Below are 12,061 nucleotides of genomic sequence, written 5' to 3'. Positions count from 1 at the left end.
GGTGGGAGAATATCAACGTTACACTGCGGGCGTCGATCCTTCAGCGTAACCACACAACGCAGATCGCAGACGGTATAGAGATATGGAAGGATTACCCATTTTCGCCAGCCGACTTATCATTATGCGTATTCAACCAACCACCTACAGTGAAACAAATGGTAGTAACGGCAGAGAACCTGCTCGTGCCATCTTCCGTGCCAAGAATCCTTCCGGCGCCTTCATTACGCCACCGTCTCCATCCCTACGCCGCAGTTTTGCAGTGGGGACGGCTTCTATGACCGCAGGACGGCGAGGCAGGCTGTGTCGCCCGCAGGGGGCGTGGGGTTGTATTATTCTCGCAGCATGCAGCCTGTACGAATAAACTACAGGTGGTATTATTCCATATCACCTTCCCTCCTCTCCGGTGCTTTCACGATGTGACGAGTTGCAAAACGCTTGTTGTTTACCATTGTAGGATTCGAGCATCCGGACCCTTCAACAAATAGGGAAATCCTACCAGAAGTACGTACGCATTGCGGCAGGCTGAGTTCACTGGTGCCTATGGCATCTAGAGGTGGGAATCATTCAGTATTATACTAATGTCACCCCTCGCCGAGATTCTCGACCTCTACTAGCTGGTGATCAGGACAGGTTCACAGGACAGCCCACCCCAACCCCCATCCCGAACGTGCAAGGAGGTCGACTATTCATCATGCCCAGCCCCGGGGACCAACCAGCGCCGGAAAACGAGGGGCTCCGACCGTTGAACTTGGGGCTCACTTGGGCTTTGACTGCGTTGGCCGCCATCGCTGTCGCTGCTCGGTTCGCCGTGCGTAAACGGGTTTCGAGAGCCTGGGGCCTCGATGACTGGATCATGCTCCTCGCGATGGTCCTCCAGCTCTTCTACCAGTCCATATTCACCTTGATGTGCGCCTGGGGCCTGGGAATCCCGTTCCAGGACCAGTCGCCGCTGCAGCAAATGATGCTTGAGAAATGGGGCTACATCTCCGCTTTCCCCAGCATCTCGATCTCCTTCACGGCCAGGATTTCCATCACGATACTCCTCATCCGCATCTTCGGATCCCGAAAGTGGTTCAGGTGGTACTTCATCAGCTTCACCGCCACCCTGACCTTGGTCGGAGTCCTTAGCATCATCTTCCTCGCAGCCTCCTCTGATCCGTGGGAGGGCCTTTGGGATCACGATCTTCCGGCGAGGCGGTTGGACCCCTGGGTTTACCAAGGCACCGCTATCGCCGCACAATGTAGGTACACATTCTTTTCGGGTGGTATCGTCTTGCGCTTGCTGAGGTCAGTTGATCATATGGCTAACACTGCACGCCTTTAGTCCTTAACGCCATATCCGACTTCACTTACGTCCTCTTCCCGGTTCTTATCATTTGGACGCTTAACATGCCCCTTCGCCGCAAGGTCGCCTTATTGTTTCTTATGGCGGCATCACTCATTACTATGGGAGTTGTGCTTTTAAAGATAGTTCTCATCTTCATCCGCTTGGGCGATTTCGCCGCCCAGTCGCAGGACCTACAGCGCTACTTTCAAAGCTTGGTACATCTGGTCGCCTGCTGCGAACAATGCCTCGTTATCATTATGGGCTGCGTGCCGACGCTGAAGCTTGTCGCGACGCTCAAGCTCCCTACCGTCAACGACATAAGCTACTTCTTATCCAGTCTTCTCTCCAGGGGCTCGGGAAGAAGTCGAGGAACCTCGGCATACAATACTGGCTCGGACTGGGAACTCGCTCCGAGAGTTTCGACACCGGCCGACGAGGCCACGATGACCGCCCCCAAGATAATACAGAGAAAGGAGTTCACGATAGCCTACAGTTAAGCAGCAGGAGTAGAAATAATTTAGATGGGTGCGACACCGTGACGCAAGGGACAATGAAGGTATCGTGGGCATCGTAGTGGGTGAGGCGTGATAGCTAATATCAGGCAATGGCAACGAAAGTTAGTTGTCAAAAACACATACCCAGGTGCCGTGAATAAACAAACAAGGTAACCACCGGCCGGTGCTATATCTTTATATAGTAAGATCGGTTCGAAAACCATGAGCCCTGGGGACTCAGTAACCCGCTCCAGGAATCCGAAAAGGGGTATCGAAAGGAAACAAAACGAGCGCTATTGCTGTGCAGAAGAAAACAGTAGAGCGCCTCTTGCTCCGGCGTAGTGCATAGTAGGTATTCATTCACTTGATAGAGTAATATGCTAGGGATGAGGCGCAATGTATTCTCGCCGATTACCCCAGTAGGACTCTCCTTTTGACAAGCCATGCACAGATGTGAGTCATGACACTCAGGTTTTAACGTCGACGAAACATCCTCCTAAGCAGTTTTATTCCACACAGCTATTAGCTGACAATTATCCTATGCGCTGTGTATAGACTCGACTAATAATAAGCCTTAATTGCTTGTCTCTAAGTGTCTCTGGGCTCTACGCAGCCTAGAAACCCGCTCTCTAACTGTCTATCACAGACACCGTAAAAGCACCCGCCTCTATCCCCCCCCTCTCCTAGCTTAGAAAAACCGATGGGCCAGAGCTTCCAGCCCGGCCCTCCTCAGCCTCCGCGGCGTCGGCTCCAGGTCGCGCGGGAACCAGTCGGCGAGGGCGCCGCCGGGGCGCCCGGGCTCCGGCGGCGCGTCGTCGTCCTCGGCGCCCGCCAGCATGACGCCGAGCGCGGTGCCCGAGAGCCAGGCCCAGACCATGCCGTCGCCGCAGTACCCGGCCGCGATCCACTCACCGGGCCGGACGCCGGTGGCGGCGGCGGCGTCGTCGCGGTTGCTTCCCCGCGGCGGCGACCGCCCCGTCAGCTCCGCGTCGAGCCGCCCCACGAACGGCCGCCGGTCCCCCGTCACGCCCAGGACGCCCGTCCAGGCGCGCCGCGCGCGGCGGCTCCCCGGCGCCGGCGCGCCCCACCGCGGCGCGAACAGCGTCGGGAAGATGCCGCTGATCTGCGCGACGGGCGGCGCGTCGACGCGCCCGTCGTCCCACACGCCGACCATGGCGGCGCACTCCTCGCGCGCGCGCGCGAACCCGCCGCCGATCATGATGTCGCCCTGCGGCGGCGACCCGGCTCCCGCGGGCGCGGCGGCGGGCGGGGCCGGCCGCTGCGTGACGTAGTCGAAGGCGCCGTCGTAGACGACGGTCCACGACCGCGCGCCGCCCAGCGCCGGGAAGTCGGCGCCCGGCCGCTGCGCCGACATGGTGTCGAGGACCCCGGTCAGCTTGCCGCGCAGGCCGGCCACGAGCTGCGGCGCGAACGCGTTCGTCGCGTGCACCACGTGGTCGCACCGGACCACGCCGCGGCCCGTCACCACCTCGTACGCGAACGCCGCGTCGCGGCCCGCCGTCCGCACCGCGAGCGCCGGCGTGTGCGTCTCGATCGACAGGTGCTTCTCAAACCGCGCCAGCAGCTCCTCCCACACGCAGCTGACGAACCGCGAGGCCCACAGCGCCCCCGCCACGTAGGATATCGCGCCCTTGACGTGCCGGTTGACCTTGAAGTACTGCAGAGCGCCCCCCCCCCCCCAGTCGGTCGGTTAGTTAGGAGGTCCACGGAGCCGCGACGGCGGCACCAGGCGCATGCGCGCTGAGCCGCAACCCGAAGACGGGGGGAGAACTCACCTCCTGCGCGCCGGCGCCGTCCCACGTCTTGATCTCGATCTCGGGGACCCACTTGCGGAGCTCCTCGACGCTCGCGAACGCGGCGTCGCGGTCTTCGTCGGAGAGGTACAGGTCGACGGTCTCGACCTCGCGGCACTCGGCCGGGGCCCAGCCGCGGGCGCGGCACAGGTCGGTCAGCAGGGGGAGGTGGGCGAGCTGGAAGCGCGTCAGGGCGGCGGCGCGCGCGGGGCCCAGCGTCGCGCGGAAGGCGGCGAAGGCCTCGTGCGGCGCGCTCTTGATCTGGCCGCCGTTGCGGCCCGTCGCGCCGGAGCACAGCGCCCGCGCCTCGAGCACGACGACGCGCGGTATTGGAGAGGCCGCCGCCCTGCCGCGCCGCCGCGCCGACTCGCGCAGCACCGTCCGCGCCACGGCGGCGCCGGTGATCCCCGACCCGATGATCACGATGTCCGCCGCCTCGGGCAGCGCCGGCGACAGCGTATCCACGAGGTCCGGGAACGGCGGGTCCTCGAGCCAGTACGACGGCGATGGGTTGGGGACCGGCAGGCCCGGCGCCTGGCTCGCGCGCCGCAGAAGCGCCCGGAACTCCGCGTTTAGCTCGCCGAAGGCCTTGACGGCCAGCCAGAAGGTCTTGGTTGAAGATTGAACGGCACCCATCTCGACAACTGCTTGTCTATGTGAACGGGTTATTCTGTGTGTATGAGCCTGGGTTATGGAGAAGAAGGTACGGGCACTACGTACCTTTATATACGCAGGGCTGGCAGACGAGTTACCTACGTACCCAGGAGTTCGAGGACGACGGCGGCCAACAATCACGAAAACCGAGGCTTCCAATCCCGACCAAGCACGTACGTATAGGTACACAACGCTGAGAAAGTTAGGCCATCATGGGAGGCGCCAGCCCTGTCCCTGGGGCTATCCTTGTGGAAGACCCGATGGAAACATCCGCCCGGAGTCTCCTCGTTAATACCTCATCGGTATACTCAGACACTCGGTATTTTCGAATAGCATGTGCGCCTAGGAAGCAAGCCACATACTGCCACTTCCTACCTTGGCGTTGAAACCAGAAAGAATATAGCCAAACAGTCGTCGTGGTACACTGTGATCACCTCTGCCTTCCTACTCCGAACATGCTCAGCATAGTGGCATACTAGGGCTTATGTGTAGCTAGCCTCTGCGGCAAGTAGCAGTATACTTCTCCGCGGGTCACGTAATGGATAAATAATTTGTCAGGGAAAATATCATCTCGCGATCATCAACCGAGCCTCAGCCAGCCTCGAGCTGTTGACAGTGCAGCGTCGTCATGTGCCGGCAATGTCTTGTTTCGATCTACTTCCACAGGCAGTTGCACGAGACGCCATTTACTTATGCCAGACCTAGGCTCACCTGGCAGTTAGTTGTGTAGGTGTGCGATAAAGAAGTGGCCGAGCATCTACGTTGTCTATTGACCTGTTTCCTCACTTACACATTCGCCTGCTCACTCACATAACTCGTTGTGAAACTGTAGTAATGGAGCCAAGTGTCCTGCTCAGACTGCCCGTCCACCGTCGCACTGCTCTACTAGGTTATATCTTGTTTTGTTCCCAACAAGTTATGTTTAAGATTTGAGACATTCCGGGATGTAATGTGGGCTTTCACTCATCATTATTGCCCATTCCCTCCCCTTACGACATACCCATAGTTAGATATCCAAGCGGGAGCACAAAACCCACCGCGAAACCACCGACCACTGTTGTCACCGCCAAACGCGGACACCGGTCCCCTTCCATCCCCTTCTCTTCGCTATCCAGCAATATAGGGCTGCACAGCTTCCCACCCGCCGTCGGAGCAGGCCGTGCACCGGGCAGCGCGACGGTGGCGGGCCGAGAGAAGCAACGCCAGGTAAGAGGCTCGAACAGCTGTCTCATACCTCAGGTGCCACTAACAAGAAAAGACGAAGAGAAAAATCGGCGTTATTAGTAAGATACGCAGTGCCGGAGATACCTACTTGCTACCTGGCTGGCGCGTAGAGACGTAATACGATGAAGCGCTATAACGACAACGCGGATGCGCCGAAGCGCGGGCAGCAACACATGTCCCAAAGCGGAAAGTAATGTGCGGGACCCGGAAGCCACGCGGAGAAGGGCGAGTCGATCCGGGACTGTCGGACGTGGGTAGAGAGTCAGAGGTCTCGGAATAAGTTGCACATCGTGGTGTCGCGCTTACATGAGCCCTGGAATTGTACCCCGACGTCTGGGCGTGGGGAAAAGGAGGGGGGGCAGATCAACAATCGGCAGGGAATAATAACAAATAGGAGAAAAAAGAAGGAAAAGGGGACCCCTCCTGATGCGACGACGGGGGTAGGCGACTCGCCTATATAATATTCGACATCGAATCTTGTATATTTCCATCTAAGAATAGCTACGGCTGCATCCATCTCCCTTCTCACCCGGGGTATGTAATTAAAGGTGGAGGTACTTCAATTCAGGCAGTTATTATCACAGTATAGTAGACATCACCGCAAGGGGGAGGAAGGGGTTTGCGCGCGGGGCGGGTGATACGGATGATACGGATGCCTACATGCATGTCGGCTACGCCCATACCTACCTACCTACATCGAAGGGCGTGGTGGACTGCCCTGTCGACGCTCTCCAGCACACCGACAGCGCCGGAGCCATAGCGCCTTGGCTAAGTCGGCCGAAACATTAAGACATCTACCCATCTGTCGGAAACCCACCTACCCATCACATCAGATACGATGCAATCTAGGCCCGGACCGAAAGCCTCTCGCCCCATACGTGTAGATAGACACGTATACCGGCTAGCTGCATAGCCCCCGTAGGGCCCTTGTATGGATCCCGGATCATCGTGGGTCCAAGCCGTAAAGCGCAACACACCTAAATAAGCTGGTTAATTGCGTTATTCTAACTAGCTTCTACGTGTAGTACAGCTCTCCTAATTGATCAACGGGTTTTCAGGTCCAGCCTCCTAAAGAGTCGCATACCTACTAGTTGATTACTAGGGAACCGGTATCGTGGGATTATAGGAAGCGGACCAGCTCAGAAGCACGAGGAGGCCCCCGTTCGTTCGCTCACTTGCTACGTGCATAGCCTGCCTAGCTAGATACGTTACCTAGGTACCTACGCACAACGAATGCATAAGACCATAGTTGCTCACATATTCTTCTCTTCGACATGGTTGCAGGAATGGTACCGATTAGCATGTTATCGCAACCTGGAGTTCCACATCGCCAACTGTCTATGTGGACCAACCTAGCCGTTTATAAGCTACAGGTAGGTATAAGCTTAGACGTGAGCCGGGCCAGCATAGGGTCCCGCTTCTCCTCGTCTCTCTCTCTCTCTCTTCATGTCTATTTATAAGCAATCGAATACCCCCGAATCTCACATGCCACGGAGAGCTGCCAGCATCTAGGAACCGGGAGGCTCCGCACGGTAACGGGGTTCTTCTGCCAGCGCAGTGCTTACCTTACCTAGGTACAAAATCGCTATCCCTCAACAGCAGGGGGCAGGGGGGGGGGGGGGGGGGGGGACCTCCTCGCAGCGCAGACCGAAACCGAAAACCCCCCAAATTCAAACACAGAGAGGGAGCAGAGCTAGTCGTCGCGACTCCGACTAGAGTGCAGCGGCGGAGCCAGGGCCAGGTAGGAACAGGCAGACAACAATCAACCCGCCACGATTCTGGCGCGGCTACTCGCGGATTCCTCCCCTCAACCCCGGCCAGCCGCCGCGCCCGGCTGCCTAGGTAGGCATCGTACCTAACCTACCTGTTACCTACCCGATACCACCTCGCCCTCGCGCCCCCCCCCCCCCCCCCACCCCTTGCCTAGGTACCTAACCTACCTACTCATAACCTCCACCGCGCACACATCGGAAGCCAGAGAGAGAAGAAAGCAGACGCGCCGCTCGCCTGCGTCGTCTGGCTTACTTACTTACTTGCCTGCTGCGTAGCAGTCATTACGCTGCCAGCCAGACCCGACTGCCCTCTACCCTAGGTACATAAGCTTAGGGGAGAGGTCCCCCCGTGTAGAAACCCGCTGCAGGCTGTAGTTCCTCACCTACCTAACCTACCTGCCTACCCGCCTATCTGCCTATACCCAGGTACCTCCACGCCACACCAGCACCAGCACCACACCACACCACACCACCAAACCGCAGCCCGTTCCCCCTTCCCCCCCCCCCCCCAATCCCACGCGCCCCCCCCGGCTGCCCGCGGGATTAGGCGCAGCGCCCTGGCGCTCCCACCCCCTCCCTGCCTCCCTCACCTCCTTTCTCCCCCCCTACGCCCCCGAACACCCGCCCGCGAGCAAACAAACCACCGCCGTCACCCGCGCGCGCCGCGAGCAAAGCCAGGCCGACGACGACGGCCCCGGCACGCTGCCTCTCTGCCGCGCCTGGCCCAGCCTAGGCCATCGACGTGGTTTTTCCTTCCTTCCCCGTATCTATCACATATGCCAGGTGCGTGTTATAGGTAGGTAGGTAGGTATAGGTCGCCTTAGCATCGTGTTATGTGAGCAGGGAGGCAAGTAGTGGATGTGTGCCGGGACGTGCGCCAGGCGGCGTTGTCTGCGTACAGGGCGCGCGTGACGTGTCCGACCGGCGTGGCATGCACCGCGTAGAGTGCAGGGCGCCACAAGATAACGGATAGAGAGAGCACCCGCGGTTTCACACGCACCAAGAGAAAAAAAAGCAAAGAGCTACAAATCTAGTCTCACGGCCGGAGCGGGGAGCGGGACGTCATAGCAAGATGGTATCGATCGTGTGTATCGTGTATGTGCTGAGTAGATAGGTTATAGTTTGGTCCCCCTCTCCCTCGCCCCCTTTTTCCCAAATATCATTACCTATGCCGTTACATCTCTTCCGTGGCGGGACGAAGCCCGCAGCCTAAAAACAATGACGAAAAAAAACAAAACAAGCAACCGGTATGCATTTGACCAGAAATCAAACGTGATATATCCTCCCTTGTGCCACATCCTTTACCGCCTTCCGTCCACTCCGGCGTATGACCCGTATGAGTTAAGCCCCCCCCCCCCGATTAACGCCGTCATCAATGTTGCAACCAATGGGAACGTCCGTCGTTGCGCCGCGCGGGGCGGGTTATGGGCTGTCCTCGGTCGTCGCCTTCGAGCTGCTATCCGACTCCTTGCCGGCAGGTATCTTCTTGTCGTTCTGCTTCTCCAGCAGCGTCGAGATGAGTGTCTCGTTTCCGCCCGTCTTCTCCATGACCAGCTCTCTCAGCCACTTGTTCTCGGTCTCGAGCGTCTGGATGCGGCCCTCGAGGCTGCCGACCTTCTCGCTGAGCTCCTTCTCGCGCTTCTCGAGAGCCTGCTCGCGGGCCTTCTTCTTGATGCGGAACCGCGCGCTCGCGGCCGTGTTCCGCCGCCGCTTGTCCTCCTCGGCCGCTAACCGCGACTGCTCCTCGAAGGACAGCTGCCGCCGCGGCGGAGGGGCGGCGGCGTCGGCCTTGCGCTTCTCTCCCGTCTGCGGCATCGAGGGGCCGTAGGGGCTCGGGGGGGAGCCATTCTGGGGATATGAAGACGAGGGCTGGATGGGTTGCAGATTGGCCAGATTGTCCGAGAATGGCGAGACGTTAGGCGTGGAATACGGGTGGAAGTCAAACCCGTTGTAGTCGCCTGAAGACATGACGTTAGATTAGAAGAATACGAGGCCAATGGGCGAATACAAAACAATAACGTGACGGATGCTTTCTGAGGTGCTACACATCATCGATGACGACTTAGTGTCGGGAGGAGGATATAAATTCAGGCCATGTTGCGGACTTCTCGACAACAAGGGCGGCGTGGTGGATGGGGATTGTGGCCCGTCTTGATCCCGAGGGAGGTCCCCCAGATCACCTCAAGATCACGGGTTATTGCGCCATAGCTCGATTGCGCCATCGCAGGGGCGTCTTTCGTGTGCATGAAAAGGACTTGCACGGGGCACCTCGACCAGCCAAACCACCGATCGCTGCATTCGAAATACGACATGGGGGGGGGAGGCCGGCGCCAATCACGCACAGGACGAGGGAGTCAAAGGGGAATAGGCCGACATGGGGGTGGGGCGCCGGAGAGAAGAGGCCAGGGACCGAGGGACAGCAGCGGGAAGAAGCCTACACCACAGAGGCGGTGATAAGACAAAGCCCTCTGCTTGGTGGAGACACCCCCTCCCCTCGCGTCTTTGCGCCTAACCCAATATCCAGTGCCAATTGCTTCCGAAAAGAGGCGGGCGTCGCTTGGTCCGTCCCCATTCGCCTGGCCGGCTGCTGCTGCTGCTGCAACCTGGCCGCCGCGTCCATCGCACAACCCACACCGCACACGCCAGACACCAGACACGTACCAGACCGGCCGGCCTGAGCAGCAACAAACCCGTATGCCAAACTGACGGCTCGAGCTGGCCGGACGCGCGCAACTTGTTGCTGGGCGTTCTGTTCCCTTTTTGTCCCTCTCTCTCTTTCTCTGTCTCTCTCACCGGCTTTTTTTTTTTTTTCCGTTTTCGAGGGGCGGGCGGGTTTGGTGGCGGCCCTCGAAAAGAAAGAAGAAAAGAAGGTGACTAAGAAAAAAAAAAGTACTGCATACGCCATCGCGCAACGCCACGGCGCAATGCGGGGAACGAGGAACATAGAAGGAACAAACCGACTCGGTCAATTGACAGCGTGCAACTCGCACACCCGTCGGATTTGGGCGCTGGGAATTGCCAGAGGAATGCGACGACTAAAAAGAGCAATGGTACTAACCGGGAATATTGAAGTCGAAGGCCGACAGATCCCCTCCGATGGGCCCCTCTTCCGTGGGCGATGTCGTCGACTGCGTGTCCAAGTTGACGCTGACCGACCGCGGCGGCTGCTGCTGCTGCTGGCTCTCGTTGGCGTCCCAGTCGATGAAGTTGGTGTTGGTGAACATGGCGAGCTCGTCGTCCAAGCTCCGCAGGTTCTCCTCGGACATGGGCGCCGGGGGCTCGGGGCCCCGGTTGAGATCCTGCAACAGCTGCGACACGTTCACGGCCTGGCCGCGACGGCCCGCGTAGCTGGGGGGCATGGCTATCGTGGGACTTTATAGTTTCGCCGTTCTGCAGGCTGGCGCAGGCGTTGGCTGCGCAAGTGGTCTCGACGGCGCGCCGGGGGGGCGTGTAGCAGGTTGGACTATGGACAGACTGCCCAGCCGACAATTGGCACACGAATTGTACGTGTGTAGAAATGATATAGAGGATCGACCGTTCTGCTGTGCTCCGATGTGTGCTGTAGTAACGTCGGGATTGGCGAGGATTTGGGAGGTATATGTTGTGTGGGTGGAAGGAGAAGAGAGGTTCTTGGATCACAAGATCCGGCGGAGGGTTGATAAAAAGGTAGGGTAGTTTGGTGGTGCTTTTAGGTCCCAGCAGCGGTCGTACGTTGCTGCTTGTAGTGGGTTAGTAGCGGCAAGTATCGTCCGAACAGCAGTCCGAAGAGTACCCGACCTGGGCGAGGTGGCAGGTACAAAGTACTTGCTGAGGTGGGCCGAGATCCAAAGACAGGATAAAAGGGTGGAAAGAAGGAAAAAAAACCAAGAGAAAAAAAAAGTTTGCTTGCAGGCGCCCTGTCGATGCGGCCGATTTCGACCGACGGGACCCTCTTTTCTGAGGTAGGAGGCGCCAGAGGACGGGAGGAGAAAAAAAAAAATTCTATGACGGAAGGGGGGGGGAGGGAGACAGATCGGTACGGTAACTAACCTCAGGTTATAATCCCAATAACGGCTGACGCTCGGTTGGCTCCTGAGGGAAAATATACATAGACGGGCCCCTCCAGCCCCTCTTTCGCCGGGTCACCTCGTGCGCACCGCAGGCAACGTGTGGATGGGATGGATTTCGCAGTAAACTGAACCGGGTCTTAGTCGCCTCACCTAGTTAGCACCAGATGGGCACCAGATGGGTTCGTTTCATGCAACCAATTTCCCATGGGCTCTTCCGCCCGGTCTGCGTACGCGGCAGTACGTACCTACTGATCCCGTCCACGTCCACGGCTTGGAACCGCACGGCACCTCAGACAACGACTTGCCGGCTTCTGGGCTGCGTCCGCTCGTAGGGAGCAGCACGATGCTCGTCCGTCAGCAGGCAGCACGACGGAGCGGGGGACGGAGTTTGGTCGTGGCGACGAGAGGCGTGGCGCGAGGAGGGTCGGAGAGGCGGAGAGATCTGGCGGGAGGGCGCTGGCGTTATGTAGATGCTTTCGCATCTTATCATCGGATTCGGTGGTGGTGGTGATTCCAGCACGTACCTACTACCTACATGCCCACACGCAGGCCACGCACATGCATACCTCACATCGTCTGGACGTAATGGGGCTAATCTGTCGGAAATAGGATGGGCGAGCGCCAGGGCTGGCCGGCTAGGCAGGGTGCGTATGCGGGCAGCTTCAGGGTTGTCGGGTTCCTGGTACTGGTGCGCCTCGTGGGTGGTGATCGTGTTGCGATGGAGTAG

At 58.8% G+C, this 12,061-nt stretch overlaps 3 protein-coding genes across 3 annotated transcripts; 1 reads left to right on the top strand and 2 right to left on the bottom strand.

Annotated features, from left to right (window-relative positions):
* The first annotated feature begins 526 nt into the window (after nt 1-526).
* On the top strand, nt 527-1,916 carry GGS23DRAFT_481206 (uncharacterized protein). Its single transcript, XM_051514302.1, has 2 exons — nt 527-1,241; nt 1,325-1,916. Exons 1-2 carry the CDS (start codon nt 692-694, stop codon nt 1,822-1,824), a joined length of 1,050 nt encoding a protein of 349 aa, XP_051372786.1. The 5' UTR covers nt 527-691; the 3' UTR covers nt 1,825-1,916.
* Nucleotides 1,917-2,509: 593 nt separating this feature from the next.
* Nucleotides 2,510-4,694, bottom strand: GGS23DRAFT_619871 (FAD dependent oxidoreductase-domain-containing protein; the record flags this gene model as incomplete). The annotated part of the gene is made up of 2 exons (XM_051521048.1): nt 3,618-4,694; nt 2,510-3,490 (listed from the first exon to the last, which is right to left on the bottom strand). Exons 1-2 carry the CDS (start codon nt 4,269-4,271, stop codon nt 2,510-2,512), a joined length of 1,635 nt encoding a protein of 544 aa, XP_051372785.1. The 5' UTR covers nt 4,272-4,694.
* Nucleotides 4,695-8,286: 3,592 nt separating this feature from the next.
* On the bottom strand, nt 8,287-11,324 carry GGS23DRAFT_481151 (uncharacterized protein). Its single transcript, XM_051514300.1, has 3 exons — nt 11,315-11,324; nt 10,344-10,824; nt 8,287-9,243 (listed from the first exon to the last, which is right to left on the bottom strand). Exons 2-3 carry the CDS (start codon nt 10,642-10,644, stop codon nt 8,708-8,710), a joined length of 837 nt encoding a protein of 278 aa, XP_051372784.1. The 5' UTR covers nt 10,645-10,824; nt 11,315-11,324; the 3' UTR covers nt 8,287-8,707.
* Between the last annotated feature and the right edge of the window lie 737 nt (nt 11,325-12,061).

This window comes from Durotheca rogersii (assembly GCF_024521655.1).
Source record: "Durotheca rogersii strain YMJ 92031201 chromosome Unknown GGS23scaffold_7, whole genome shotgun sequence".
Lineage (NCBI taxonomy): Eukaryota > Fungi > Ascomycota > Sordariomycetes > Xylariales > Xylariaceae > Durotheca > Durotheca rogersii.
The sequence above is the reverse complement of the archived record's forward strand: the minus strand, read 5'-3'. Positions and strand labels throughout refer to the sequence as shown.